Source organism: Lipotes vexillifer, unplaced genomic scaffold (genome assembly GCF_000442215.2).
Source record: "Lipotes vexillifer unplaced genomic scaffold, Lipotes_vexillifer_v1.1 scaffold1010, whole genome shotgun sequence".
In the NCBI taxonomy this organism is placed as follows: domain Eukaryota; kingdom Metazoa; phylum Chordata; class Mammalia; order Artiodactyla; family Lipotidae; genus Lipotes; species Lipotes vexillifer.
The window spans coordinates 673,826-699,519 of record NW_006794157.1 but is presented as its reverse complement, the minus strand read 5'-3'; the positions used below and the strand labels follow the sequence as shown (position 1 = coordinate 699,519).

General features: G+C 37.8%; 1 protein-coding gene across 1 annotated transcript; it reads right to left on the bottom strand.

Moving 5' to 3' along the window:
• Window positions 1-1,147: 1,147 nt before the first annotated feature.
• BLOC1S6 (biogenesis of lysosomal organelles complex 1 subunit 6) lies at window positions 1,148-16,142 on the bottom strand. Its single transcript, XM_007467025.1, has 5 exons — window positions 15,982-16,142; window positions 10,499-10,640; window positions 6,141-6,228; window positions 3,790-3,876; window positions 1,148-3,070 (listed from the first exon to the last, which is right to left on the bottom strand). The coding sequence occupies exons 1-5, from the start codon at window positions 16,061-16,063 to the stop codon at window positions 2,951-2,953; spliced, it is 519 nt and encodes a 172-aa protein (XP_007467087.1). The 5' UTR covers window positions 16,064-16,142; the 3' UTR covers window positions 1,148-2,950.
• Window positions 16,143-25,694: the final 9,552 nt, after the last annotated feature.

The following is a 25,694-nucleotide window of genomic DNA, read 5'->3' as shown; positions in this document are numbered from 1 at the left end:
TAAAAAAAACAAAAGTAGTAGCTATTATTCTTATTCTCAAATAGTGAAGAACTTTATGAAGTTGGGTTACTGGTAGAATCTTTTCATAACACTTTCTATCACCTTTCCGAAAAGGATTTCATAAGCCGACCAGTCATTTTGTGACACAGCCTACAGAGAACATTAAGAGGAAGATGACAGGAGAGGAAAGCAAAGGAAAGGAATGTCTGAAATAAAGTACATAAAGGGAAGTGTACAGTGCTGTGTGCACACCAGTGCTTGATAAATGACACTGGATAATTCATAGACCTTTCTTTTCTTTATTAAATGTGTAAAAAGGAGTCCTCATTTTACAAGCTCAAAATCAGACAAGTATACGAGGGTATATAATTGGCATATTTATAAACTGTATCCACCCAAAAATTCACTGCGGACACAATCCATACTACATTCAACGTCTGCATATTTACATGATACCTCCTACAAAGTAAATACAAAATTAACTCCCATCACTTTAGTTCAGTACATATATGATATAGTTTCAAAACAAAGGCAATTTTTTTCAACCAAAACACCACAGGCAATTTTTTTCAAGTACCAATTCATAATTTTGTGCAAAACTACAGCAAGACTAATTATAAGGGTTCTGTTCAGTTTTAGTCAGTAAGATATGTTTGTACGCTACTGAGATACAGCTAAAGTTTTAGATTTTAATTACCAAAGTAACAGTACTTCTGATTTACAATTGACCTAAAAATAGTGGATCCTAATATATATTCTTGACATTTTAAAAAATCTTCAAAATGTAAGTAATACATTTCTAAAAGTACATGTGCCTTGCCATTCATTCAATAAACATGTTTCATTTAAATACAGGTCACAAAAGTTCAATTAACCAGAATTCTATACTTATTTCCGGCCTGCTATTTATTTCAGTCTTAAATCTGACTTTATATCAAAAGCAGCAGTTTAAGAATTTATTTAATAAGAGTAATCCCAAGAGTTACTGGGTAGCTTTCAAACTATTTCACTCCTTATAAATATAAATCACTAGAAAGTCTAGATCAGTGGGTCCTTGCATTGGACTTATCTGGGGGGCTCTTTAAAATGTGCATGGGCCCTACCTAAGAACTAATGAGTAAAAATCTTCAAGAGTATATTTTTTTAAAGTTTTCAGGTGCTAATATGCAGCCCAGTGTGGAAACCTCTGACCTAGATCACTAGACCAGCGGTTCTCAACTTATAAGGTACATCAGAATCACTTGAGGAAACTTTGTAAAAAGGAAAAAAAGAGAAAAACAAACAGATTTGCTTCAATAGATTGAGAGTGGTGTCCAGGAACCAGCATTTTAAACAATCATTGCAGTTGGCCACCACAAATCACTCTAAGAAACAATGCACAGCCTTTGTCAGGTTATCAATGAGTACATTCAGCAGTTTAGGTTGACACTGTCCTGCCAGTGCTAATGATCCTGCCCTAGGAGTTCTAGCCAGTGTTTGAGGGCAACACATAGCCTTTAAAAATAAAATATATTTATACTCTTAAACATAAGGTCAAAACCAAGAGAACTGTGAGATAATAATTCACTCACTAAAGAAGGGAAAGGTTTTCAAACAAATTTTTTAAACCTTTAAACAGACCAGTTCTTAGCACTCGACGTAAATCTAATGCCTTCTCCATCATTGGTTAGCCTGATATGTGATCAGAGGTAGTGAGAGATTCCAGCTTACCAAATGTAACACAGATTATAAAAGATACACATTCTAATCATAATCTGTAATCTAATCTGTACAGTCTCTATGTAATAGAGATTGGACATCATGGATATTAAATAGTGCTAAAACAGTGAATAATACACTCTCAATTTAAAACAATGAAACGTCATAATATTTCCCTCACATAATAAATTTCTACATGTGATATTGGGGGAGGGGGATCTAGAAAACACTAAAGGTATCATGCTGCCTCTTTTGTGAAGAAGCTATTTACTAATTTTCCACCATTCTTTTCATTATCTATAAAATGGGTAGTTGGTATGTATCATTCTACCTTAAGAATTTTTTTTAAAAGCACAGAAAAAGTAACCACATGTTAAGACCACACAGCAAATGAGAGGATAGCTAGAACTAGCAGTAAGACTTTCCACTTGGAAAGCTGGGTTCATTATCTTATCAGCTTGACAACTGTATCTCACAGTGTGTGATGACTGTTACTAAGAATTATAAATATTTAAACACATTTGAGTGTGTGAAAGCTACATCACCCCCGCCAAACTTTAGGAATAGATATAATCTACTTTGAACCCAGAAGCAGCATAAGGAAAAAACAGCAACAACAAGGCTAGGAAGCAGATATAGTATATGGTTAGTGGAATCTACATGGCATCTTGCTCACCTATCCTATGTCTAAGATGCTACTATTTCCTGTGTACACACTTTTCTATCATGTTCTTCACAAAGGCTTATACCACCTCTTTTCCAGTGGCATATGAGATTAAACAGCTGGCAATTCTTCTTAACCAAACAATGAAAAGGCAACTGCCAAAACCCAGTGCTGTATTGCCAGAAAGGCAATTCATTTCATAAAATAAGAAACTGAAACTTTTAAATCCACACTTATTAAGAAGCTAAACAATTCATACTAATTTTTAACCACTTATAGTCTAGACTATTAAAACAAACCATTTTCCAGTTTATAAATGACTTAAGGCCAAAATAATGAATTTTTAAAAAGCAAAACAAAGTTGAAAAATTACATATAAAATATCCAAACCAAGTGATATTATGTCTTCTACTTAGGAAAAAAAGCTTCTTGAATGGCTGAAATGAAGACAGAGAGACAGCACTCATGGGAAAAGGATTTCAAAACATAACACAATGGTATAAGGCACTACCTTAACTTCAGTCTACACTGGGTCATCTTAAATCCAGAACATGAACAGGGGAAGGAAGAACACAAACATCCAACTTCTCACATCCTTTTAGCTGGTTTGGCAGTTAACTGCTTTTCTCTTTCAAATTCCTTCTCTCGTTGCTGCTCCCTTTCCAACTCTTCTTTTTGCCTCTTCTGCTGCAGTTTAAGTGCTCTTTTCTAAGTCAAAAAAATTAAAAAACCAAGAGAGCAAAAGGCTTATAGGTTATGGCCTAATTTAAAAGTGGTAGTGGTTTTAGAGAACAAACTAGTGGTTTATGGGGGAGTGCAATATAGGGGTGGGGGAGTGGGAGGTTCAAACTACTGGGTGTAAGACAGACTCAAGGATGTATTGTACAACATGGGGAATATAGCCAATATTTTGTAATAACTGTAACTGGAAAGTAACCTTTAAATATTAAATTAAAAATAAAAAATTAAAAAAAATTTTTAAGTAATAGTGCTTTGATTTAAGGTAATCAATAAATAATAATAAATTTCATGTTTAACTTTTAAATTTGTTCAGGGTAACTTTTTTTTATTGAAGTATAGTTGCTGTATAGTATAAATTACAGATGTACAATATAGTGATTCACAATTTTTAAATGTTCTGGGTAACTGAAGGTCTCCTTGATAAAAAAAATTCTGTTACTCAAAACTCTTATTATTAAATGAGAAATACAGTGACATATTCAGAGAATGTGAGCCCACCAGCCCAGCTGTTAGTAGAAAAGCCCAGAGTGGGGTTAATAAGAATGTGTTTTAAAAGAAAACAACGTACCATGAATTAAGTATCCTATTGTATATGAATATATAAGAAGTCAGAAAATGAATACTGAAGAAAAACAGACAATTAAACCTCTACTTCTATAAAGACTGTGAAAGAATTTTCAACTCACTTTTAACTTTGATGTCTTTTCATGAAGCATCAGCATCTCCTTTCTTATATTCACCAACTTGGCATGATAGTGTTTAGCTTCAGTGAACTTAAGATGGAAAAGTAAATTTAAAAGTCAGTTTAAAACAGACTGAAATATCAAAATGGATAAATAAATCAATACCTAAATTACAGTTCATTCTGCCTAAATTTGTCAAAATTTTTGAAGATCTAATTATCTCCATATTTTAATTCCAAGATTCAAATTTAATTTAAACCACTAGTAGGCTTTTGAGAATACTTGATTCAGTTCAGATTGATTAAAAGTTACTAAACATAAAATAGACATTTATATCCTGTACAGATAACATTTTGCCTTAAAAACATGCAATATAATTGGGAGATTGGGATTGACATATATACACTGATATGTATAAAACAGATAACTAATAAGAACCTGCTGTATAAAAAAGTAAATGAAATAAAATTCAAAAAAAAAACAAACCATGCAATATAATTCTAAAATTTTAGTAAGACTATCCAACAATGCTATCAGTTTCATTTAAGAAAAGTAAAACACTCTCTACTGCCTTTACAAGGGAGAGACTGAGCCAGGGTACACAGGACAGTTTAAGTGAAGTGTCTGCCCATCAGGAAAAACCAAGCTGTGGCCAGAGAGCCCTGAGAAGGCTGTGGACAAGTCTGATCATATTCTTTGGGCTTCTGAAGTCAGACCAAGGAGAACAATCTCTGTAAGGACACTTTTCTTCCCAAGGAGTGATAAGTATAGACTTTCCATCTCAGCCAGAGATGGGAGAGAAGGAAAAAGAAACACCTCATTCTCAGGAAGGAAGGTAACAGAAAGAGAAGATCAGGTAAAAAAAAAAAAAAAAGGAAAGAAGTGTCAGTAGAGAGATTAGCAGCCTTAATGTAGCTACAAGTAAAGTCAGAGTCTGATGAGCTCTAGAGCTTACAGACCCTCTTTCTCTCTCTCTGGGCTTCTATTTTTCAGTTCCTGAATGACAATCAAAACCACTCTTGGGTAACTTCCCTGGTGGCACAGTGGTTAAGAATCCGCCTGACAATGCAGGGGACACGGGTTCGAGCCCTGGTCCGGGAAGATCCCACATGCCGTGGAGCAACTAAGCCCATGAGCCACAACTATTGAACTTGTGCTCTAGAGCCCGCAAGCCACCACTACTGAGCCTGAGTGCTGCAACTAGTGAAGCCCGTGTGCCTAGAGCCCATGCTCCGCAACAAGAGGAGCCACTGCAATGAGAAGCCTGTGCACCACAATGAAGAGTAGCCCCAGCTTGCCGCAGCTAGAGAAAGACCATGCACAGGAACAAAGACCCAACACAGTCAAAAATAAAAAAATAAAATTAAAAAAACAAACAACAACAACAAAAAAAACACCACTCATGGGCTGAGAAAAGGAAAAAGAGCAAGACTTAGTTTCTGTGACTTAGTTTCTGCCCTTTCAGATGGAAGCGACAGTATTGCATATGCTTGGTTCATTCATTCAACAAATATGTAGTTCTGCTGCAACATGAACTCAATGGAGAAGACAAAGACCACCTCCTTCACAAATCAAGAACTACTGAGTAGAAGACTTTGTATTTACTACCACAGGCCTCTGCCTAATACTAGAGAAGGTGGACTTGGTTTTTGATTGTTATAAAAGGAAAACCCACATTTTTCCAATGAAAAGTCCATTCTTTGACGTATATATGAAAGTCCACAAAATCATGCAAACTAAGCTATTTCTAATGTTCCGGGTAAAGAGAAAGGTAGCCACAAGTTCCTTATTTCTGTTAATTCTCCATTTCCTAAAATAAAGAGTATTAGTTCCTCTCATCAAAAAGCTATAAAGTTTCTGATGAAATTCAACTACTGTCACTTATATTGAAAGATATAAAGGGGACGTAAAGGACTCTCAAACAGTCTGTTCAGCATTAATTTGTTACGGCATTATGAAAATGCCATACAATTAAATAAATGCTAATTTAAAAAACCATGTACTTGATAAAGAGAGATGTGCTTTCCTTAAGGGGAAAAATAGTACCTCCAAAGTTCCTTACTTTTACTTCTCTTTTATTAGTCTTTAATTATGAGCAGATCTATTCCAGACTTTCATATATAAGTTCAATTTCCTATCACAAGTTCAACATTTGAAAGCTAACAATTCAAGACAACAGAAGGTCTAATAAAGTAAATCAAGGTTTCCTGTTAAACAACAAATTCTAAACTTTAAAAATTAGAGGAAAACATACATAAGTATCTCAAACATACATAAGTACAAAGTTGGGAGGATAAACCTAGCTATTTCTAAAACAAGGTGTCATTAAGCTATGTCAACTAAATCATACTTACCAAAGCATTAATATCCAACATAGAATGACATTCTTTAAATTTTGAAATCTCTTGTTCCAGTGTGTCTAATAATACAACTTGGTTCTGTCTGAAACAAAAGCACACAACCAAAATAAACTTTACATACTTTAAGTGATGGTTCATTAAAAGCAACCACATTCATCTTGGTTAATGTTAAAAGTAGAAATTAAGTTGGAAATTTATTGACTCTCCAAGGCTTATGTAGTTTATCATAATCTTTTTCAAAATAATACTCCAAAGCCAAAATAATATTCCAATATTCTAATAATTAAATACGTCTTTTATTCTTGCCTCAATTTCAGATTTGAATAACATCAAACCATTTAAAATTATTTTATTACTTATTCCTAACAACTCTCTGTATTATCCCCAAAAAAGTTTATTTTATACTATCTTGCCCAAGAAACTTGATGTTTTATATATATTAAAATTGTAACATCACCATAAAGGAAGAGGAGCAGTGACTTTTTAGATTAGAGTTGGAAAAAAATGCAGTATCAAAGGATAATAATCAGTTGGTGTGATCTTGGAAATTTAGTTTCTCTGGACCTAAATTTCATTTACAAAGTAAGGTCAGACCAATTAATTTCTAAGACTCCTCAAAAAAATCTGATTCAAAACTTGCTATTGAGGAAGAGAAGCCAACTTCTCTGATATTCTTCTCCAGATCAACCAATGCTAGGATCACAGGAATAAGTGACACTGGGGGGAGGGGGTGTCACTTAATTAAATATTTTAAAGAATACTATAGACAAAGAAAAATATGACATGATGCGCTTGCAGAAGTATGATAAACAGAGAACAACAATGAAAAGAAGAAATAGCAATGAAGAGACTGAAGGGCAGTTAAAACATCTCCACCATCTAGCACTGAGTATGGCATATCCTACAGGTCGTAAGTGTCCCTTCAGCTCTGACTGGAGACCACAGAAGGTGTAACCAGAATGGATGAGAGGAGAACCCAGCAAGCCAATGATCCAAGACAAGCAGGACAGCAAAAACAGACTGTTACAACTGGAAAACAAAAAATAAACAAAACCAAAAGTTGGTTCTTCCAAAATATTGATAAAACTGATAAACTTCTAGCTAGACTAACAAAAAGAGAGAGGAGATACAAATTACTAACATAATTTATGGAAGAGGGGTCATCACTACTTATCCCATGGACATTAAAAGGATAATAAAGGAATACTACAGGTAGCTCTATGCTCACCAATTTGATAACTTAGATGGAAATGACTAACTCCTTGGAAGACACAAACTACCAAAACTCACACAAGGAGAAACAGATAATCTAAGTAGGCCTATAAGTAGTAACCTTCCAGAAATCAAAGTACCAGGAACAGATGGCTTCATGACGATTTCTACCAAACATTTAAGGAAGAAATTATACCAATTCTCCACAATCTCTTTCAGAAAACAGAAGTAAAGGGAGCACTTCCTAACTCATTCTATGAGGCCAGCATTATCCTAAAATCAAAACCAGATAAAGACATTACAAGAGGGACTTCCCTGGTGGCAGAGTGGTTAAGAATCCACCTGCCAATGCATGGGACACGGGTTTGAGCCCTTGTCTGGGAAGATCCCACATGCCAAGGAGCAACTGGGCCCATGCGCCACAACTACTGAGCCTGCGCTCTAGAGCCCACGAGCCACAACTACTGAAGCCCGCGCACCTAGAACCCATGCTCCACACAAAGAAAAGCCACTGCAAGGAGAAGCCCACACACCACAACAAAGAGCAGCCCCTGCTCACTGCAAGGAGAGAAAGTCCACGAGCATCAACGAAGACCCAACGCAGCCATAAATAAATAAATAAATAAATAAATATTTTTTAAAAAGACATTACAAGAAAGGAAAACTATAGATCATTATCTTTCAAGAACATAGATGCAAAACTCCTCAACAAAATATCAACAAATCAAATCCAACAAGGTATAAAAAGAATTATACACCACAACCAAGTGGGATTTACTCCAAGTATGCAAAGCTGGTTCAACGTTTGAAAGTCAATCAATGTAACCCACATTAACTGGTTAAAGAAGAAAAATCATATGGTCTTATCAGCGGATGAAGAAAAAGCATTTGACGAAGTGCAACACCATTCATGATTAAAAACACTCTAATCAAACTAGGAGGGGAGAGGAACTTCCCCAACTTGATAAAAAAAATATCTTTAAAAAAACCATACAGCTAATATTGCACTTGTGGTAAGAAACTAGATGCTTTCCTCCTAAAGATCTGGAGCAAGGAAAGGATGTCCACTCTTATGACTCCTATTCAGCATTTTACTGGAAGTCCTAGCTAATGCAATAAGACAAGAAAAGGAAATAAAAGGTATACAGATTAGAAAGGAAGAAATAAAACTGTCTTTGTTCACAGATAACATGATTGCCTATGTGGAAAATCCCAAAGAATCAACAACAAAAACCCAGGAACGAATATGTGAATATAACAAAGTTTCAGGATACAAGGTTAATATACAAAAGTCAGTTGCTTTCCTATATACCAGCAATGAACAATCAGAATTTTTAAAAATACCACTTACAATAACCCCTGTCAGATGAAATAATCTGGTGTAAACCTAACAAAATATGTATAGGATCTATATGCAAAAACTATTAAACTCTAATGAAAGAAATAAGAGATATCTAAGTAATGAAGAGATATTCCGAGTACATGGAATAAAAAACTCAATAGTGCTAAGATATCAATTCTTCCCAACTTGATCTATAGGTTCAATACAATCTCAATTTAAATCCCAGAAAGTTATTTTGTAGATATCAACAAACTGACTCTAAAATTCACATGGAAAGGCAAAGACCTATAATAACTAAGACATACTGAAGAAAAACAAAGTTGGAAGACGTACATTACCAAATTTCAAGACTTACAGAAACTACAGAAATCAAGACAGCAGGATATTGGTGAAAGAACAGATACACTGATCAATGAGACAGTGTAGAGAGCTCTTAACTAGACCCATATATTTCTCTTTGTTCTTTCTCTGAAGTTTGCTTATCTTTCCTTAACACTCAAGAAGTTTAATAACTGCTTATTCATCATATTCAACTGTTATAAACAGTAGCTGATTTTACTATCATCATCATCACTGTCTAGATGCCTAGGAAGATAAATGGGGTTATTGAAACACTAAATTTTAGCCAATGTCCTCATCAATTAAACTTTCCAATTAAACCTTGATTCCTAACTTCCAATAACTAAAGTGTTACCAGATATGTTTTGTTTGCAGAGTTTCTTACCTTCCTTCAGTCTATCATATATCATCCAAACTCATCCACAAAATCTTTGACTTTTCTGCCACAAGGACTGGCTGGTGTTAAAATACAAGATATACCACACACTGGGGACTAAAAATAAACTTACTTGGAACTAGCAGAAAACTTAAGAATGTTACCAGCTCCCTTAACTACAGTAGGGTACCACATGTAGTAGAACACAGTACCACTTTTATATTCATTTATCATCTTCAAACCCAAAGATTATAACATTAGTTACTAATATTTAAAAAATGGACATAGTTGTTGATTATTCCTCTCCTTTTGCCCTAATAAAGGCCTCTGAGATCAGTTTTCAAAGAGTAAGTCTTAGAGCAGCAGTGGTTCATAGCCAGTTTAAAGGTGACCACCACAAAAAAGAAATAATAGGCCAGCTTGGGCAATCCAGAGAGGTCCTGACCCAAGAGGAAGAAGCAGCTCAGGCAGCTGTTTCTGGGTGACAGCTGATAAAATCAGAGTGTATATTTTTGCATACTGATTACACTTTATGGATTCCATTCTTCCTTATCATGTTCCTCTCTTATTCTCCAATCCTTTATTTAGCTAGTAGAGTTATAAACTAAGAATGAAATGGGTCATCTCCAAAAAAGATAATTAGGGATTTCTGGCAACTCATGTGAACCAGCAATTGAAAACAAATGTGACTCTTACGGAGGCAATTCTGCAGCTCTACTCAGAAACAGGTGTATACCCATTTGCAACATCCCCAAGAGGCGATTCTTTCCTAAAATAGTGGAGAGACACCAAAACTAATCAAAGAGTCTAGATAAGATTTAGGGGTACTTCTCAGAAGAGACCAAACACTCTAGGAGCATTCATTTCACTTTTTACATTTAGATTACTGTGTAATCTAAATTACATGTATACTATGTAATTTAGATTACTCCACTCCCATTTGCTAACACAAAAGACACAAATACTCCATTGTATTAAATGTTACAAAATATTATCCCTAATACAGTATATACTTTACTTATACAGTGAATTATGAGTATGCCAGAGAAGAAATGAGTGCATCTATGGTTTTTTTCAGCTCACGTGAGTTCCTGGAGAGCTTGTTTTGATCTCTGCAGATCTGGCAAGTAGTGAGAAAGCAAGCCTTCTGCCAGTTGCTCCACAGCTTTGTCTTCTATGGTCAAGTCCTCTATTAACCCTTCATCTGGAGAAGTGTCACTTAAACCTGTCCCCAAGCAAAAAATCAAATTTAGGAAGCTTTTAAACTGACACAGGGGTAAGAAAGTAGCAGGGAGGGAGGAAAGGAGGCTGGCAGTGGAGTTCAGAGCACACACACAGGATACTATAGGTATCCTTTTTTTTTTTAACTTTTACTTCCTGAGCATCCTCTAAATATCAAGTTATGAGCACTCAAAAAATATTTTAAAGCTACTAGTACAAGGTAAAGTCTAGCTGAAAAGAACATTAACACACGCAAAATTCCATATGTGCATGTATTTTTCAGGGAAGGGGATTTAGAGTTTTCAATGAATTATTAAAGGAGTCTGAGGCCTAAAAGGAAGGAACAGTTACTGAATGGAAGCAAGAAATTCTTCTTTCCAAAAGCCTGCAGAATTTTTTTAATTAATTAACTTATTTTTGGGTATGTTAAGTCTTTGTTGCTGTGCGTGGGCTTTATTTAGTTGTGGCAAGCGGGGGCTACTCTTCGTTGCGTTGCACAGGCCTCTCACTGCGGCGGCCTCTCCCGCTGTAGAGCACGGGCTCCAGGCTCATGGGCTTCAGTCATTGTGGCTCGTAGGCTCCAGAGTACAGGCTCAGTAGCTGTGGCACATGGGCCTAGCTGCTCCGCAGCATGTGGGATCTTCCCGGACCAGGGCTCAAACCCGTGTTCCCTGCATTGTCAGGCAGACTTGTAACCACTGCACCACCAGGGAAGCCCCTAGAGATTATATATTTTTTAAATGCAGGGACTTCCCTGGCAGTCCAGTGGTTAAGACTTCGCCCTCCAGTGCAGGATGTGCAGCTTTGATCCCTGGTCAGGGAGCTAAGATCCCACATGCCTCCCGGCCAAAAAACCAAAAGGTAAAACAGAAGCAATATTGTAACAAATTCAATACAGACTTTAAAAAACTGGTCCACATTAAAAAAAAAAAAAAAAAAAACTTAAAAAAATTTTTTAAATAAATGCAATACCTAAAAGTATTTTTTTTTCAATTCTATGGAAGTAATATGGGTCAACATTTATTTTGCATAGAGCTTGATCTTTACATGTAAAGGGAGGGTTGTTTTGTCATTTGTTAGCAGGAAAGAAATTTTCTAAGAATTTCTCCTCTCTTGAAATTCAGAACCTTAATTTACCATAGAAAATAGTGTATAATAATTGTCTTCTGTGTAAATCTAGATTTGATGCCAGGAACTATTTTATTCCTACCTTTCCTTTGAATAATAACAGTGTAAGCATTGTACCAGGCATTCAAAAATGTCTAACATGAATACCCATCTATCACTACTCCTACCGAGAAAAGTACAAAACAATTTCTAAACAGGGTTCAATGAATGAGTTGAAAGATTTTAGAATCACTGGTTTAGAATTTTTTTTTAAAAAAGTGAAATGGCCACATTACTAAAATGGTACTCTAAAAGCATTTTTAAACTAATATTAAACTCTGAAACACCTCTTTAATCATAATCTGGTAATAATCCATAACATCAAATTAGATCATTATACAAAATACGTTCATCACAATACATTGCTTATAGCTCATTTCCAAGTATAGTTTTTACTACAGATTTAAATTTTGGCAAGACTGAGGAAAACAACATGCTTTCATATTCAAAATTAGCTTTTAGAGATCAAAATAAATTAGTATGGTTTTTATTTGGATCCTGAGAAACAAATGAACAAACTTTGGAATTCTCTAGATTGCAAGGCAATATTCAAACAAGTAAGGGCTAACTAGAAACTGAAGCACTCCACAAGTGAAATAAAAATGTAATGGGAAAAGTGAAGCATTTACAGATATTGCCATTGATGTTTCATCAGATGGGAAGTGAATAAAATATATCATTAATGTTATATTATATATATTATATTATATTATCATGATTAATGTCATTGCTAAAGGCTTGATTACAATAACAGTGCAAACAGCAGCAACTCTCTTTAAAAAATATAGAAGGGCTTCCCTGGTGGCACAGTGGTTAAGAATCCACCAATGTAGGGGACACGGGTTCGAGCCCTGGTCTGAGAAGATCCCACATGCCGCGGAGCAACTAAGCCCAGGCACCACAACTACTGAACCTGCACTCTGGAGCCTGCAAGCCACAACTACTGAGCCCACACGCCTAGGGCCCATGCTCCGCAACAAAGAAAAGCCACCGCAATGAGAAGCCCATGCACTGCAACAAACAGTAGCCCCTGCTCACCGCAACTAGAGAAAGCCCACACACAGCAACGAAGACCTGACACAGACAAAAATAAATTTTAAAAATAAATAAATTAAAAAAATATATATATATATATACATAGAAAACATAAGTATTACAGATAAACAGAAACAACCAAATAAGGATATTTCACCTTTAAGGAATAACAACCAATACACCTTCCTTAAACTATATATACATTTTAACTCACACACACCAACCCCCTTACCCTGCCCCAGTCTTCTGGTTAAATTATTGGAAGAGTCGAAGTTTCTCATGTTTTTACACACATTTATCCACTAAGTTCAAGGTAATTTATTGTGGGAGACAAGAAACATTTGCTGCACATACATTTTATGTACTCGTTTTTGAGGTTACAACAATAAATTAGGCAAGTCCCCGTCCCTGAAAAAGCTCAATACAGGGGAATCAGAGAATGTGAGAAGTGCCATAGATTAGAGAAAGATCACTTTCACCAGAGATATCAGGGAATAATTCCTAAAGGAGGTGTGGGCATTTGAGCTGAAGCTTGAAGAATGGATAGAATTTTCATTCCTTTCTTTTTTCTTTTTAAGTGTTACTCATTGTAAAAACTTAAAATACAAAAGAAGGGGGTATAACCTGAGAAGTAAAAATACTCCTCACTACCTTACTCCACAGAGAGTCACTCTAGAGTTTCTTACATAGCCTTCAAGAAATTGTCTTTGCATACACATGGTTAAACCCTGTTTTTATCACAAATGAAATCTTGCTTATACTGTTCTACAAGTTTTCTCATAAATATATATCTCAGATATGGTCAACATGTATGAATCTACTCCATTCTTTTTAACAGAATTCTACCACATTTTGTTTAACCAGTTCCCTATTGTTATGAACTAAATGTGTCCTTCCCCCAAAATTCATATGTTGAAGCCCTAACCTCGAATGTAATGGTATCTGGAGGTGGGGGTCTTTGGGAAATAAGTTTAGATGAGGTCTGAGTGTAGGGTCCCCATGATGGGATTATTGACCTTAAAAGAAGAGGAAGAGAGACCAGAACTCTCTCCTTCCACCATGTGAGGACACAGTGGAAACGGAAGAGGGTCCTCACAAGGAACATATTTTGCCCACACCTAGACCTTGGGCTTCACAACCTCCACAACTTCAAGGAATAAATGTCTGTTGTTTAAGCCACCAGCCTATGTTATTTTATTATAGCAGCCCGAGTAGACTAAGACAAAGAAAATAAGACACCTATTCCACTTTTTGCTTTTCCAAACAATGTTGCAGTGAGCTTCCTTGCTTGTCTTTGCATATTCATATCACTGTTTCTATAGAATAAATTCTTATAAATAGATTAATGGAACAAGGTGTTTATGCATTTTTTAATAGACATTGCAGGGACTTCCCTGGTGGCGAAGTGGTTAAGAACCTGCCTGCCAATGCAGGGGACACAGGTTCCATCCCTGGTCCGGGAGGATTCCACATGCCACGGAGCAACTAAGCCCGTGCGCCACAGCTACTGAGCCTGCACTCTAGAGCCCGTGAGCCACAACTACTGAGCCCATGTGCCACAACTACTGAAGCCCGCGTGCCTAGAGCCCGTGCTTTGCAACAAGAGAAGCCACCGCAATGAAGAAGCCCGCGCGCAGCAACGAAGACCCAATGCAGCCAAAAGTAAATAAAATAATTTATATTAAAAAAAAGACATTGCAAAACTGCTTTCCTAAGAGATGTCACCAATTTACACTTCCATCAGCAACCTATGAGGGCTACTATTTCCAAATGGGTAAGAATTCTAAGGCAGGAGAGGAAGGGATGCAATATGGGTAAAGGAAGCAGCATGAGGAAAGGTGGGAATATAGGATGGCTCTGGAAAGGGAGGTTAGTTTGGGGTGTCTGGAGCGTGAGACATAAGCAGTAGTGAGCTCTAAGACCATGTGGCCAGCCTATGAGGACCCTTGAATGCGAAGATAATGTGTTTGGCCCTTAATTTAGTAAGGAACCATTTAAGGCTTCCAAGCAAGGAAATGGCATGATGGGAGCTTTATCTTGGGGCAGTGACGTGACAGTGGGATAGATGGAATGAAGAATAAGAGACTGGAGGTGGACTAGCCTTACAACTGTTGTTGTAAAGGTGAAAATGCAAAGAGGAGATGGAAATTGTACAGTAGAATCCCCTGGACTAAACAGAGGTAGGAGGCAAGTGGGAGGAAAGAGTCAAGAGTAATGTCAAAGTTTCAAGTGATAGTGACTTGGCACCATTAATAGGATCAGACATCTACTTTTATTTATGTACATGCTGTGTGTGAGATTAGTGCAAAATAACCATGTCAGAGTACCCAGCAAGCAGATGGAGGAGCAAGCTGAGAGAGACCCAACCTGCACTTATATACAAGGGAGTGATATTTACAGAAGCAACTTAGGAAGGTGTGAAGAGAGGGAGGTCACTGAGGAAAAGCACCACCAAGAACGGGCTGAGAGCGCTATTTTGGGGTAACCCCTATATTTCTGGAACAGGAAGTACAAGTAAAGGTACATCCAAAGTCCTGAAGCCTTTCTCACCTAGGGTTCCTCATCTGAACCGCAGAACACAGAAACTGCTTTGAGTGACTATTTTCTCAATTCTCCCTAGGACAGTACAAACATAATATCATTATGGATGCAGAGCAAGTCGATTCATTACATTCAATAGATGCCCTAGGCCATTAGGGTTTAAATCTCTCCTCGAACTCGGGTTGAGAAAGACTGCTGCAAGAAGGACGCAGTAAGGTCAAAACGCAAGATAATCATTTCATGAGAGTGTGCAATAATACTGGATACATCAATTCTCTGAATTACAAACCAATCATCCTTCTGGTAAATTCATCCTCAACCACTAGCGTGTAACAAATAGCCAACAGTGTGCCGGAGTCAACACACAAACTCAGAAATGCCTTCACCATCAACCCCCACCAACAGCACCCCAAACACCGCTTCCCCCCAGACCTCGTTTCCTGCCTCCTCCTCTGGCCAGGAGAGCCGGCAAGGTTCCCTAGTTCCGCACTGGGGACAGAGCCTCGGGGCTGCAGCTGCCGAAAGCATCTTATTCCCGCGGGGCGGCCCGGAGACCCACCCACTCGGGTCCCGGCCGCCCCGCCCCGCCCCACAGCACGTACCCGGCGTCAGGCCCCCGGCCTCCAGGCCGTCGGGTGGCCCTGCCAGGACCCCGTCCAGGGAAGGCGGCCCAGGGACACTCATTTCCCTCCCGTCGGGAACAGGGAAGGGGCAGTAGTACAGACTGTCAGGTACAGTGAAGAAGCACCGAACGCGTACAGAGCCCACCGGGACAGAAGCGACGGTCGCACCCGGAAGTGACGGAAGCGGAAAACAGCTCGGGGCACGTGACCGCGGGTCCGCACTCCCACTTTTTGCCTCCTCCATCCACCCACCCACCGCGCTTCGGGGGTTCCGGGCGGACATCCTAGTCTGGTCGGTCGGTGTTAGTAGAGTCAGCGGGGCGGGGCTCACGTCCCTGCCTCCGATGGTGGTGGGGGGATGGAAGGGGCGGTGACAGGAAGGCGCAGCTTTTCAGTTTTGTGTCCTTGTTAAGGAAACACCTTAGGTAGAAGGACTGCGTGCTTTCCCTGAGATTTGGACCCATAAAAAACTCAATGTTTAGCTCTCTTCAGCCTTGCTAATTGGGGGTCTGCCAGGATTCGTCTCTCCTCTTGTTGATTGTAGGTGAACGGTTTAAGGCCTGGGTTGCAGCATCAATCTACTGAACAAATTCAGCCAAATAACCGGAAACTGCACTTGCTGAAATCCTGTGGGATGATGTCATGAATTGTGATGAAAAACACTTAGAAATGGGCAGAAGCAACCTCAGACCAAATAAAGTGATCAGCTATGCCCTCCTTACCTTAGACCCTCTTAGACTGTAAATAGCGGCCTCCTAATGTTGCACCCCAAAATTGCCTGTCCAAACGAATTTTTCTGTTGCAGGCAAAGCTGTTTTCAAATAAAATGAGAATTTATCTCTAACCTCAGAAACTTGCACCTGCTCCCCACTGCCCTTATCAGTGCATTCGTACCCCTTCCTCTTTTGGCCTTCTTTCCTCTCAAGATTAGCTGCTCCTCACTACCTGTGGTAAGCAGAATAATGCCCCCACCAAAGATGTCCACAGACTTCACCCCCAGAACCTGTGAATAGGCTGTTTCACTGCAAAAGCATAATTAAGGTTGCTAGTCCCATGACTGTAAAATAGATTACCCGGAGTTACTGAGTGGGACTAACATAATCACAAGGGCCTTCAAACTGGAAAAGGGAGGCACAAGAAGAGTCAGGAGGGAGATGTGACTACGAAGAATGACTAGAGCAATGCAACATTGCTGGCTTCGAAAATAGAGGAAGAGGGTTACCAGTGACCTCTAGAAGCTGGAAAACACAAGGAAATGGATTCACCACTAGAGCCTCTAGAATGGAACTCAGCCCTGCCAACACCTCAATTTTAACCCAGTGAGAGCTATATTGCACTTCTGACCTACAGAACTCGAAGATAACACACAAATTTATATTGCTTTAAGTCTGTGGTTATTTGTTACTACTTCAATAGGAAAATAATGTACTACCCTTCAAACATCCTTTGAAAACTATGCCCTTTCATGCCTGGAATAGTCTATATTCTTTTCAAAGTCCTACTCGTCTTTCAAGGCTCGGCCTAAATAATAACTTTACTTTGAAATCATTCACAATCCTGCCTCCCTTTTCAACTCTCAGAAAGTAATAACCTTTTCCCAACTACGAAGCATCCTCCTGCTATTTAGCACTTAATCCATTCTTGTATTCGTTACTTCTCTTCCTCTATCAAATTGCAAACTCCAAACAGAAATTCTTATGCACAGAAAACCATAATAGGTTCTCAATGAGTATTTACTGAATGAGGTATTGATTTTCCAGCCCCAAATTCCAAATATCTATAATCTCTAAAGTCTGAATCACACAAGATGGCACCTGATAAATGCCTGGTAACCTTAGCTGATTGTTAGTATTATCTCCTAACTAGATACTAAGACCTTCTGGAATAGACCCTTGTTCTACAGGTGGTCTGTAACCTCTTTATCTCTTAGCACAGTATTAAGCATATTACTTGGATTTTTAAATACTGGTTATTTAAATTTAATGGATGAAATTAATTGAACATTAAAATGTTAAGCAAAAAAGAACATTTAAAAGAATGAATGTTCTTGTAAAGCATTTTAACTTTACTTAATGTGACAAAAATGAATCGGCCAAATAGACAAGGAGGACTTTCTGCCAGACCCACATTGCTTTTCTCTTTCTCCTTTTCCTTCTTTACCCCCACAGATTTCAGCTCAGTGTATCAAGTGCTTGTTGAGGGCACTCTGTATTCCAGCCTCCATTAATCAAATACTGTGCACCTAGCACTGCATGTGACACAAAGCTCAAAATCAAAAGGTTGGAATTCGATGCCAAGGAAGTAAACACAGTTTGTTGAGTTATATATTTCTTTTGAAATGCCTTTCATTTCCCCATTGGTAGTGGCCATTCTCTTTTATGCACCAAAGTTATAACCCACTTCAAATAGCTGAGTACCTAAGATGGGACTAGGCACTGTAGGGTATTTTAAAAAAAAAAGGTAAAAATGCTTGTTCCTGTCCACCAGGAATTTATATTCTACCAATTACACATAGTAGAATTAGAGAGTATGACAGTAGAGTACTAAATTCTGTGGAAGAGACCTAGAAGAATATAAAATACATAATGATGTCATATTGGTTTCCTATTGCTGCTGTAACAAATGACCACAGACTTGCTTAACACTACACAAATTTCTTACCTTACAGTTCTGGAGGTCAAATGTCCAAAATCAGTCTCTGTGGGCTAAAGTCAAGGTGTCGGCAGGGCTAGTTACTTCTGGAGGCTCTGAGGAAGAATCCTCTGCCTTTGCCTTGTTTAGCTTCTAGAGGGCAGCCGCATTACTTGGCTCACGGCCTCACATCACATTGCCTTTTCTCCCTCTACTACCATTGTTGCATCATCTCCTCTCCTATCCTGGCCTCTTTCTCATAGGACCCTTGTGATTACACTGAGCTCACCAGCATAACCCAGGATAATTGCCCCATCTCATGGTCCTTAATTTAACCACATTAGCAAAGTTCCTTTTGCCATGTAAGGTAACATTCACAGATCCTGGGGAATTGAAAGTGGACACCTTTGCAGGGGGCATTATTCAACCAGCCACAGATGTGCAGTTGTGTAGTGCATGATTGGGAAGTAACTAGAGAAATTTTAAAAACCTAATAGAGGAAATTAGCTGTACCCTGAAGGACAGGTCAATGTAATATGCAGACAAAAACTAGTAAAGGCTTCCAACAGGAAAAACAAAGAGACCATAAGTAGCAAAAGTATACTTCAGACTCAAGGACCTCGAGGTGCTGTCTTTTGGGCAAGACAAGAATAACATAGATTAAATGCTTAGTAAAAGAACCTAATGGAGAAAATTGTTGTATAATCTTTTAGAGCAAAAGAACTTACAATGACAAAAGATAACACAAAATGTAGTCATATAGCTCTGGAGAAGTTAGTCCAAAGAAATTATAGTCAGAACGAGCTAAATGCTATATATATTCATAGCAAAAGGAAACTAGGTCCACTGGATATCAAGAAACTTAAAATCCAAAAGAGGGAGAGCAAATCTTATGCAATAAATACACAAACCCTTTTATCCATTTTTCAGTTTTTTCTGTCTTCCTTAAATTTTCCTACATTATTTTTGCTAACAAAAGGGGAGTCGGTAGGTAGCAGATTCAAGTAAAGAAATAAACATGTTAATACATGAATATTTTCTATTCCTTTTGTTGATCAGGGTGTCCTATATTTTGAATGTGCTAAGATTTGATAAAAAAAAAAAAAATCTATCCCAGTTTGACCTAATTCTCTCACAGGATTTGCTTGTCCCTTCCCCTCATCTCTCTCCATCCTTTTCCAAAAACAAAAGAAAGAATGGGGGTAGGGAGACAAAAAGATTTGAGCAAGAAAGATGCAGGGACCAGGGGCTGCAGAGAAAAGGGATGGAAAGGGGGAAAATATACAGGAGAAAGATGTTACAGCCCATGACCTTATCCTTCTAGTGGATTAAAGTGTTGAAAATTTGAAAACGTTCATATAGGGTAACAAAATAATATGCTTGCAAAATAATAAAAAGGAAAGAAGGGAACTGAAGGTAGAAAACGAGAGAAGTTGGGGTATGAAAAAAAAACAGTTTACCGTTTGTCTGTGGTTAACCAACCCGTAAAGGTGTCTCGGCAGTTTTAACCACTTTTCTTATATTTACATGAGAAATATTCTTTCACATTAGCAAAGTACTAAAATTCTTCCACCCAATGCAACTCTACTACACTTCCATCATTCCTTTCTTGCATTATCTAAAAACATATCCTTCCATGGATTATTTCACTAACACATTCTCCTACCCTTGCCACCAAAAAGTTTGTAAAATATACGCAGTGGTCAAAAGCAATAGCTTTTGACATTTTAAAATAGATTTTTTTTCCTTTTTTAGGTGTGTTAGTTTCTGATTTATAACCAAGTGAATCAGCTATACATATACATATAGAGAGAGAGAGACTTTTTTTAAGAGCAGTTTTAGGTTCACAGCAAAATTAAGAGGAAGGTACAAAGACACCTTGTACTGTCATGCATTATCACGTCGTCCCCCACCAGAGTGCTACATTTGTTACAACAGATAAACCTACATTAACACATCATTATCCCCCAAAGTTGATAGTTTACATTAGGGTTCACTCTTCAGGTTGTATATTCTATGAAACTGGACGAGTATAATGACATGTATCCACCACCATAGTATCATGCAGAGTAGATTCACTGCCCTAAAAATCCTCTGTGCACTGCCCATTCATCTCTCCCTCTGCTCTAATCCTTGGCAATCACTGATCTTTTTACTCTATAGTTTTGCCTTTTCCAGAATGTCATGTATTTGGAATCATATAGTATGTAGCCTTTTCAGATTGCTTTCACTTAGCAATATGCATTTAAGGTTCCTCCATGTCTTTTTGTGGATGGACAGCTCATTTTGTTTTTGGCATAGAGTAATAATCCATTGTCTGGATGTACCACAGTTTACTTATTCTTTCACTACTGAAGGACATCATTGCTGCTTCCAAGTTTTGGCAATTATGAATAAAGCTGCTGTACACATCCAGGTGCAGGTTTTTGTGCATACATAAGTTTTCAACGCCTTCAGGTAAATACCAAGGAGCAGTCTCTGCATCCAAGGGGATATAGAGAGATCTGATGGGCTAGTGTGGGTCATATGTAACAGAAAGAGGTAAAGCCCCTTGATTGACAGTCCTGCTAGGAGTTACAGAAAGGCACAGGTGTAGTTCCTTAAAGGAAAATCAGAGTCATGTTACCAAAATGAGAAAGGAAATTGGACCAACCAAAGCAATAGATATCAACTATATCAGTTATGAGATTTCAGTCAAGTCACTTAATCTCTGTTTTTTTCCCATAAGTAAAAGAGACAGGGAGATAATACCAGACCCATTACTTGACATATTTCTTGTGAGAATTAAACACTCAGTAAGACATATGAAAATGATCTGTAAGCTGTGAAGCACTATTGCAAATAATAGCGGTCCTAAGTACGTATTACGTGCCAGAAGAAACAGTATTATTTCTGTTATTAGTGCCTCATTTATGTCAAATGACAAAACTAGAACAATTTAGTAATGAGTTTGATGTCCTTTATTTAAAGGAAAACAATCCATGGATTGGGGGAGTACAGAGCCTTTTGTACAGAGGGATTTAGAGCAAGAGTGAGTTTTATAGAACATTAGAAGAGGCAATGTTGCACAGCAAAGGAAACCATAAACAAAACAAAAAGACAACCCACAAAATGGGAGAAAATATTTGCAAACGATGTGACCAACAAGGGCTTAATTTGCAATTGCAATTGACATAAACAAACTACTATATATAAAATAGATAACTAATAAGGACCTACTTTATAGCACAGGGAAATCTACTCAATACTCTGTAATAGCCTATATGGGAAAAGAATCTAAAAAAGAGTGGATATATGTATAATTGATTAACTTTGCTGTACACCTGAAACTAATACAACATTGTAAATTAACTATACTCCAATAAAATTTTTTTTAAAAAGATACGTGCACCCCAATGTTCATAGTGGCACTACTTACATTAGACAAGACATGGAGGCAACCTAAGTGTCCATCTACAGAGGAATGGATAAAGAAGATGTGGTACATATATACAATGGAAGATTACTCAACCATAAAAAAGAATGAAATAATGCCATCTGCAGCAACATGGATGGACCTAGAGACTGTCATACTGAGTGAAGTAAGTCAGACAGAGAAAGACAAATATTATACGATATCACTTATATGTGAAATCTAAAAAATAGTACAAATGAAATTATTTACAAAACAGAAATAGACTCACAGACATAGAAAACAAACTTACGGTTACCCAAGCGGAAGGGGGAGGAGGGATAAACTGGGAGTATGGGATTAACAGATGTACAATACCATCTATAAAACAGATAAACAAGGATTTACTGTATAGCACAGGGAACTATATTTAATATCTTGTAATAAACTATAATAGAAAAGAATCAAAAACAAGAATATAGATATATACATATATATATATAAAACCAAATCACTTTGCTGTACACCTGAAACTAATACAATGTTGTAAATCAACTATACTTCAAAACAAAAAAATTTACAAATAAAAAAAATAAAGAAGAGGCAATGTGGAAACAGGGCATGATTGGCTAGAAAGTTGGGACTTCCTTGTAAGGCCAGCAGGTCGTATTTTCTAGGGTAAGTTAAGCTAGCTAAAGGTGAGTTGGAGGATCGCGAGCGGTATACGTTAGGATTCCTTGACAGGTGTTTCTGTAAGTGTAGGCTAACTTGGGTTTTGTTATGTGACATGGGCCAGGCCACTGCGGTGGCTTCCATTTTGTGGGTCCCCATATACAAATTAACTTTATCAGTTACATATATTCACCAACCTTAATTTGGTTTCTTAAATAGGTTTTAGGTTTCTGAAGTAACCCTTCAACTGTTATTTGGCTTCTTAAGTAGACTTCCATGGTGAGATAAGAGAGACTAAATGAATTAAGTGAGTATCAGAGGGTTTGGCAATGACGTTTTATTACAAACTCACTTCTTTTGTACAAGTCAATGTTATACAATAAGGTAGCTTTTTAGGGGTAAATCTCCACTGGCTAAGCTGGCAACTGAAGTTCCAGACTTGCAGAGTGAGATGATTGAGTCTTGAAGTATAGAGATCACTACCAACACCCACGGCTTTCTTTACCATCAATACCACTGTCAATATTCTGCTTCTGTGGGGGGCGGGTGGGGAACGAGGTGTCTTATTTTCTTCTTCTTTTTAGCATTATGATGTCTGACTCATGATGTTATTCATGAGTAAAGGAATATTCATAATATTGAGTGGTAATCATTTTAAATATCATCATTGCTTCTGGACTGTTAGTAAAACTAGGTGGTGAAAATTTTATCGAAGAACTTTACATCTTAAAATTCTCTTTTAATATGCTTATATTGGTTCAAAAGACAATGATTCTTCCACTTTGGGGTTTTCACAAAATTCATTTATTATCTTAGTATGTAGATATCAAAGTGGCCACCAACCATTACTGCTTTATCCTCTTTCTATGTGATGCAGAAAGTGGGATTATCAGCGACTATAGGCAGCATAAATTATTCCAGTGCTCAGCTTTCTTTTTAGGATAGATTTATTTAACTTAGCTAGGATATATTAATCTTGCTTAATTCAAAATTGCTAAAAGTAGTACATACATTAGCTTTCCAAAATAGTCCTTATTTGTTACTATACATGTTCAAGATCTTCAAAGTATTTCTGTTGCTAAACAAGAATAATTTCCAAAGATCCTTCAGACCAGATGGTGAAATGATATATAAAAATTCAACTTCTTGTAATATGAGGTCAATAATACAGAAAGTTCAGAGTCTCCAATTCCTTTTTCAATTTAAAAATTCCAGTGGATCAACTTATTTTTAAATTATTGCTCTAGTCTTTGGGCTTCCTGTAAATTTCTTGTCAACATCTTTTGAATTACTTTATGAAAGTGCTGTCTTTAAAATTAATTCTTTACTTACCTTCATCCCAAGTAATTTTTTCTAAACTGCTCACTTAATTTACTAATGAAAGAGCACATTTAAAAGCATTAATTTTTATTAACAGCTAAAGATTTCAAAATGTCATTTTTCCTTTTAAGATTTCATAAAAATCTTTATTATGTGTTTCCAGGAGAAAAATACACTCATTTAATTTACTTAGAGATAAATATAATCCCTCTATATTTCATCATTAACCTAGTACAACTAATTCCTTAATGTCAGTGACTATGCAGGATTTTTCCAGCCCTGGTGGCCCTCAGACCCACTCCTCACCTTTCCCTGTTCTGCTCTGTATTGCAGGTGCCCATGTTCTCTGGCCCCTGTGTCAGCTGGCTTCCAGATGGGTTTGGCCAATGGGGGTCACTGATGGAGACTGGAGGCTGGGATACTGAGAGATTGGAAGGAGAGAGGAAAGAAGAAATCAGGGTCTTTGTCCCTCCTTCCTCTCTGCCTCAGGAGGCAACTGAAGCAGCAACTGGCTCTCCTGTCTGGTCCTAGCTCCCCACTGGAGAGTCCTACCAAGATTCCAGCTTTGTCGGGTATGCCAGTCAGGGTCCAATCAGGAGAGAAAACCCACAAGTAATGTGAATGGAGAAGGTTTAATATAAAGAATTATTCACTATAATAGACACTGGAGTAATGCAGGACTGGCCAGTAGGAAATGAAGAGAAATCTAGAGAACACAATAATAGCAAATATAAGGAGCAGTTACAACTCCGGGGCTCAGAGAGAGCAAGTATGATCCACCCCCAGCTCACCAAGACTAAGATCCAGATCTTGCTGGAGACAGAATAGCTATGGCTCACTGGATGGTGGAGAAGCTTGCTATGGTACCACACCAGCAGAACTTGCTGAGATACTGAGGGAAGCCAGCTACAGGGAGATGCCCCCCCTTGTAACTGCAAAGCCATTCTAGGGGATGCTAGAAGAAACTACCCACAGGGAGGTACTGTGTGCTATTGGCACACGGTAGCAGATAGTGCAGAAACTGCATGCACTGCAGGAGCCGGGAGCTGCAGAAGCAGCATATATACTTCAGGAGCACCAGTGAGAGAAGCACATGGGAATCAAGCAGAGAGAGGAAAAAACCCTCCTCCTGCAATGTCTCTCCAGCACCTCCTACTGACAAAGCTTAATATCATGCCAATTGACAAAGAAACACTCGGAGGGAGAAATATTTACAAAGCCTGTATTACTTTGCTATAGCTGCATAACGCATTACCACAAACTCAGTAATTTAAACAGCACAGATGTATTATCTCACAGCTTCTGTGCGCTAGGGGTCTGGCACATTTTGTCTAGGTTCTCTGCTCAGGGTCTTATAAGGCTGAAATCAAAGTGTCAGCTGGCTGCATCCTCATCTCGAGGCTCAAGGAGGAAGTGATCATTTAGGTTGTTTCAATAATTCAGTCCCTTGCAGGTGTAGGACTTGAAGCCCTTATTTTTTTGTTGGCTGTCGACTGAGGACCACTCTCAACAAATAGAGGCTGCTCTTGCCATGTCACCCCCTCAACAGGCTCTCTTAAACAATGGTTTTTTTCTGCCAGTTTTACTGAGATATAATTGACATACAACACTGTATAAATTTAAGATGTACGGCATGAGTTGACTTACGTGCATCATGAAATGATTATCACAATAAGTT

Bases quoted from the DNA above. Each gene is read 5' to 3' on its own strand.
- BLOC1S6 (XM_007467025.1), bottom strand. From the start codon at position 16,063: ATGAGTGTCCCTGGGCCGCCTTCCCTGGACGGGGTCCTGGCAGGGCCA. The intron at 3,877-6,140 runs GTAAGTATGATT...TTCCATCTTAAG, and splicing joins TGTTGGATATTAATGCTTTG to TTCACTGAAGCTAAACACTA. The intron at 3,071-3,789 runs GTGAGTTGAAAA...TTTTTGACTTAG, and splicing joins AAAAGACATCAAAGTTAAAA to AAAAGAGCACTTAAACTGCA.